Here is a 6,288-nt window from a genome sequence, read left to right as displayed (position 1 = left end):
TAACCACTTTTAGCCGTGTAGAGACCCCGGTTGTGAAAATGCCAAATCACTCTCCCACCAAAATTGAGCCATCAATTGATGTAGATCATCACAAAAAGTTTTCGGAAGTAAGAAACAATTCATTGCATAAGCTAAAAGAGTTTGAGCAACTACCTTAATGAGGAGTTCTCTATCCGACTACTTAGGATCTTCCCTTTCCAACCGTTGAGCCGTCGAATCACCCTCTCCTTAATAAAAGAAAAGGTTTGCTTCTTATTTTTGCCAACAAACATAGGGAGACCCAAATACCTTTCATGCCTCTCCACCAACGTCTAGCATTCGTTGTTCATACAACCCCACATTGACGCTAAAAGCCATGCTGCTCGTTGTTCATAGAACTCCACATTGACGCTAAAAGTCATGCCCCAAAGCTTGGGAATAAATATCCAAGATTCGTTGAACACGGAACACTCCTTGCCAAACAGAAAGCTATCGTCTGCAAAGAGCAAGTAGTGAATGTTCGGTGCCCCATCACAAATCTGAATACCACTCAACTTGCCATTCCGTTCCTATTTTGTAACAAGTGCCGAGAGACCCTCCTCCACACATAGGAGAAATAAATATGGAGATATAGGGTCCCCTTGCCATAGACCTCTCGACGGAATAGCATAACCTCTCGGCTTACCATTTATCAAAAACGAATAAGAAACTGAAGTCACACAGGTCATAATCACCTTAACCCATTCCCTAGCAAACCCCAATTTAACCATCAAAGCCTCCAAAAATGCCCACTCCACTTGGTCATAAGCTTTATTGAGATCAAGCTTCAAAGCTAAAAAACCATCTTTCCCCCTGCGTTTATTATGGAGGAAATGTCCAATCTTGGCAGCCACTAGCGAACTGTCTGAAATCAACCGACTCGTTTTCTTCCACTCCCACGTTCTCTCTTCCTCTATTCCTCTATTTAAAAAAAATATAAAAAAAATAAATAAATAAATAAATTCACCAACATTTTGTGTGCGGGCATATACTAATACTAGCCTCTTGCCACACGCATACGCGTGTGGCAATTGGCCTTTTTATATTATATTATGTCTTTTAATTTTTTTTTTAAATAACTATTTTATATTTTTATTAAAAAATTATTCATAAAAAAAAATGAAGCAAAACCATGAAACCGCCCACTAACATGGGAGTTTTTTTTTTAATTAAAGTTTTAAATTTAAAATTCATTCAAAATTAAAATGTGGTGAATTACTTTAAATTCTTATGGTTCAATTGTAATTTTAAGAATTCTTGAAGGACAATTTTTGGTATTTTGAATGTTTCACCTTTTTGGCCTTCTCCCTTTATATATATAGATATATAAAATGTATTACATCAAGTCACATGACTTAAGTTTATTTAAATTGAATTGAATAATTACGAATTTAATATTAGAGATGTAATTGATAGATTATTATTTTATATTTTACACTAAGGGGAATGAGGAGTTCGGCTATGCCACATAATGGGCAACCTAATTTAGTATCGAATTTGTCATCTACAAGATTCAAATCTAAGACGCATCACTTACAAGTGAAAATAAATATCATCAGATCGTAGTATTAAGTTGCGTAATTGATAGATTTTATTAGTTTTAGGAGTCATTTTTTTGAAAAAATAGTTTAGGTTTAGATAATAAGTTAAGGACTCAATCGACAAACCACCGTCTATATAATCGAGTCTCGTGTACCTTGCCCTGACATTCCCTCTCTCTTCCCCTTTCATTTGAAATCCCCAAATCCCAAATTCCAATCAATTCCCAATTGATCCCAATGGCAGCTTCATCCCCACGCGAAGAGAACGTGTACGTCGCCAAGCTCGCCGAGCAAGCCGAGCGATACGAGGAGATGGTTGAGTTCATGGAGAAGGTCGTCTCCTCCCTCCCCGAAGGCGAAGAGCCCACCGTCGAAGAGCGCAACCTCCTCTCCGTCGCCTACAAGAACGTGATCGGTGCCCGCCGTGCCTCGTGGCGCATCGTCTCCTCCATCGAGCAGAAGGAGGAGAGCCGCGGCAACAGCGACCACGTCGCCACTATCAAGGAGTACAGGGCTCGGATCGAGAACGAGCTCTCCAACATCTGCGGTGGGATTCTCAAGGTTCTCGAATCCAAGCTTGTTCCTGCGGCCAACGTTGGAGAGTCCAAGGTGTTTTATTTGAAGATGAAGGGAGATTACCATAGGTATTTGGCCGAGTTCAAAACTGGAGATGAGCGCAAGGAGGCGGCTGAGAACACCCTCAATTCCTATAAGTCAGCTCAGGTTTGGTTTTTATTTTATATTTTATATTTTTTTTTTATTTCATCCAATTTCCGGTTGAGGGTTTTTTTCTTTCTTTAATTGGAACGTTCTTCATTGCGGTTCTTTTTGAATTTGAATATTGTTGTGGATCTCATGTGCATTGGCTGGATGGTTTTTATGGGATTTTGAGATTTGGTGAATTTTGTTTTCGGATTTTATGGATTTAGAAATGATCTGCAATGTTTCATTGCTTGTTTGAACTTTTTGTGCTCCTGTATTTCGCTTTTTGATTGGTACTTGTGAATGTATTGGTTTAAATGTTCATCATTTTTTTTTTTTTGCTTAGTTGGACTTTGGCAAAGAAAATAGGTTCTTGAGGCTTTATTTTTTATGGTTGAAGAAGATCATTGATGGAATTTTTGAATGTCCATGATTCTTTGGCATTAATTGTTTGCTTGGCAAATTATTCCTACAAAATTAAGATCGGATTTGGTAACGGTTTTCTGTTGTAAATCTGATCATGGTTCTTTTCACCATTACATGTTATATGATTATGGGCATATGTTCTTATAAGACTATGGGTATAATATTTTGGGATTTATGGAAATTTTAGTGATATTTCAAAATGGTTTTAATCATGGCTAACTGTAGAAGTCTATCTCTTCCAGTTAATTCCCGATTTGAGATATATGTTTATGTGATAGTCATGCTTTGAGGTTCCTACATTTTTAATTAATTCTGTTCATTTGTTGATATGATATTTCCTCTGTTCTCAGGATATTGCAACCTCTGAGCTGGCCCCGACTCATCCCATCCGTTTAGGATTGGCTTTGAACTTCTCTGTGTTTTACTACGAGATTCTAAATTCTCCTGACCGGGCTTGCAGTCTTGCCAAGCAGGTGAGGAAATTTACTCAGAAATGCCCATAAGCCTACTTCTTTCTGATCTGTTTGACCCTCTCAGTATATTTATATTTTCCCAATCAATTAAGGTTGTATTAGATATTTGGGACAGAACGAAACTTGGCTTGTTCTTTCAGAAAAGTAAATGTTTGGCAAAAAGGATAAGGCTCAATCTTTCCTTCTCATAGCTCATAAGTTTGCAGCTCTATATTCTTGCATGCACCCAACCAACTCAGAATTCAATTTTTTTTACCTCTCATCTTTTATAGTTGCAGATAAACTTGTGATGCTGACTGAAAAACAATATTAGGGTGAACTTTAAAGATTGATAGCATGCGTTCTATTTGATTGTAGTTTGTAATTTAGTTACAAATTTCTCAAATTTAAGATCCTTTAGGTAGACGTAGCTTCTTCAATCCATACAAGCATGCTTATAATTAGTTGGGCTGATGTTTATCGTATGTTGTCTGTAAGGAATGCTTGAAGCCTCATGTGTAGATAATAAGGATTCTGTAGTGCTTGATTTTTATGCCATTTTGTATTTGATTATTCTTCTTTATTGCATACTAATTTGTTGCATCAGAGTTATTATACATCTTTATTGACTTTTCATGTTCAAGATTTTGCTTCTTTTGATTATATATGTTTTTCTTGTTGAACTATTGGTTATATATTCTGTCCTCTATATTTACTTTATTTGTCATCATGGTTTCTAATTATTTTCTTGTTTTTGTTTCTGTGATTCAACCAGGCTTTTGATGAAGCCATTGCAGAGCTGGATACACTGGGAGAGGATTCATACAAGGATAGCACTTTGATAATGCAACTTCTTCGTGATAATCTCACATTGTGGACTTCGGACATGCAGGTTGGTCCCTGTTTATCAATCTGTCTACAGCTACAGATGCATGCTTCTGTACTTCAATTTATTTCTTTCAATGCTGATTATTTATGAGTCATTTGGTTGCATGTGTTATAGGATGACGGGACAGATGAGATTAAAGAAGCACTCAAGCCTCAAGCTGAGGCGCAGCAGTGAAGTTAATCGTCCTCCGATTCTTCGTCTGTTCTTGCTTAACCCTTGGCTGTTTGTTATTCAAAATAAAACGAGGTATGTAGTCGTTCTATTTGCACTTTTGGGCTTGTATAATTGTCGGATGGCAAATCAACATATTTTACCTATAACTATTTACATCTTGAAGTGTAGTACAATTAGTCTTAACTCATGGAGTGTTGGGCCAAAAATTCAACAAGGCACAAGTTGTGAATTGTTGAATATTCTTATAAGTTTGAGTATTCATGTGTTTGAAATTTGATTTTAAAAGTTTGATTCACGTAGTTTTCGGGATTAAACTCTTCTGCCTGTCTACGCTACTTGGTGATCTACCTATTTACTCCTATTTCCTTCTTTGTTCTAACTTTCTTAAACAACCAATGGAACTACGGTATACTTCCTACTATATGTTTAGGCGAATGTTAAGGGTTCACATTATGCTCCTCATCCTCGAAATATCCTCGAACCATGAGGGCATCCTCGAGCAACAGTGTCACTGCATGTTAGTCTTTCCCTAATTCCCCATCTTACCAATGTACTGAAACATGAAAGACAACGGCTTCAAAACACCGATCTGGACGTGTTTGGGCCTATAATGACAGTTTGGGACGAGGAGGGCTGACTTGAGAATCGCGAACCTTGCCCCAATGAACATCTTCAGGCCAATGGCCTTCAGCCCATAAATAGGGCCGTTGTAATCAAGCCCTTATGAAGAAGAGACTTTGGAAGCGATTAGTTGGGGCTCGGTCAAGTCCTACACGAGAAATTGCCAAGAGATCAAGCCTTGGATAAATATGAATTGTCCAAGGATCATAATGCCCGCTTAATTAGATAAAGATGAATGAGTCTTATAACGAGATCAAATTCAGAATCCTTGTTGGAGTAAAAAAAGGCCGAGATTGGTTGGAGATGAAGTTTTGACCATTAAAGGATAAGAGGATAATCAAGGAGATGCCAAACAAGTAGAGTTCCATCAAGACTTTGCCTCGACATGCTTCTATCTCAGGGGTTTCATCTATTTGGCAAGTTTGTTTTTTGTCATTTTAAGTGTATACGATCTCAGAGTATATACAAACTAGTTTGACAGTTGGGCCGTTGAAACTAGTTTCATATGAAAAAATATATTCAACAAACACTTATAGTTTATTTTATAGTGTACATATTTTAAATTCATGATCGAGTCCTCTCATTGTATTTTCTAGGGTCGAGGAGTGTAGTTGTAAAAAATCATCAAAGTTGGAGCTAAAAGAGCCGTTAAATCGTGGTTTTTCGTTTGTACCGTCAAAGGATTTCGTCACGTTACTTAATCTCCAAATGTTTGTTTTTTGTGATTTTTGGCATATACAAACTAGTATGACGATCTCAAGTATATACAAACTAGTATGACGATTGGATCGTTGAAACTAGTTTCGTAGAATGTGTATCCCGTCAATAAATTCAACAAACACTTAAAGTTTATTTTATACTTTCATTAAGTAGATTATAAGATTTTGTGGTATCCACTAATGTAAATATATTAAATTGATGATCGGATTTGCTCATTTATTATTCTAGGGTCTAGGAGTATAGTTGTAAAAAATTATCAAAATCGAAGCTAAAACAATCGTTAAGTCGTGATTTTTTGTTTGTAACTGTCAAAGGATTTTGTCCTGTTACTTAATTTCCAAACCTTTTTTTCATGATTTTTGCCATATACAATCTCAGAGCATATATAAATAAATTTGATGGTTGAATTATAGAAATTAATTTTGTGGAGTTTGAATGATAATTTCTTCTAATAGTTATGGTTTAGTGTTTTGACTTTTTTCTCCAAATGAATTGTATGGAACATTATTTTTCTTTGTATATTTCCAACCAAAAAAAAGGGTTTCGTGGAATTTAAGGAGTTTGGCTTTTTTTTTTTTTCCCAAATAAATAAGGGTTTTGCTTCCCTCCCTTTTTCCCATAATTGCCAAACCGCAATTTTTGTGGAATTTAAGGGGTTTGGTTGTTTCCCAAAATAAATTGGGTTTTGCTGTCCTTATATTACCATATTATTGCTAACTCATTGTGAGTTAAGTTCACCTTTTTT

The 6,288-nt window shown here is 36.3% G+C and overlaps 1 protein-coding gene across 1 annotated transcript; it reads left to right on the top strand.

Annotated features, from left to right (window-relative positions):
• Positions 1–1,686: 1,686 nt before the first annotated feature.
• LOC137723898 (14-3-3-like protein 16R) lies at positions 1,687–4,474 on the top strand. The gene is made up of 4 exons (XM_068463009.2): positions 1,687–2,282; positions 3,038–3,160; positions 3,915–4,031; positions 4,143–4,474. Exons 1-4 carry the CDS (start codon positions 1,797–1,799, stop codon positions 4,200–4,202), a joined length of 786 nt encoding a protein of 261 aa, XP_068319110.2. The 5' UTR covers positions 1,687–1,796; the 3' UTR covers positions 4,203–4,474.
• Positions 4,475–6,288: the final 1,814 nt, after the last annotated feature.

The sequence above is a fragment of the Pyrus communis genome, chromosome 5 (assembly GCF_041283825.1).
Source record: "Pyrus communis isolate YQ-2024b chromosome 5, ASM4128382v1, whole genome shotgun sequence".
NCBI lineage: Eukaryota > Viridiplantae > Streptophyta > Magnoliopsida > Rosales > Rosaceae > Pyrus > Pyrus communis.
This window is presented reverse-complemented; position numbering and strand designations above follow the sequence as displayed.

Excerpts from the sequence above, each read along its gene's own strand:
- LOC137723898 (XM_068463009.2), top strand. The coding sequence starts at position 1,797 with ATGGCAGCTTCATCCCCACGCGAAGAGAACGTGTACGTCGCCAAGCTC. Across the intron at positions 2,283-3,037 it reads ATTCCTATAAGTCAGCTCAG|GATATTGCAACCTCTGAGCT; the intron begins GTTTGGTTTTTA and ends CTCTGTTCTCAG. Across the intron at positions 3,161-3,914 it reads CTTGCAGTCTTGCCAAGCAG|GCTTTTGATGAAGCCATTGC; the intron begins GTGAGGAAATTT and ends TGATTCAACCAG.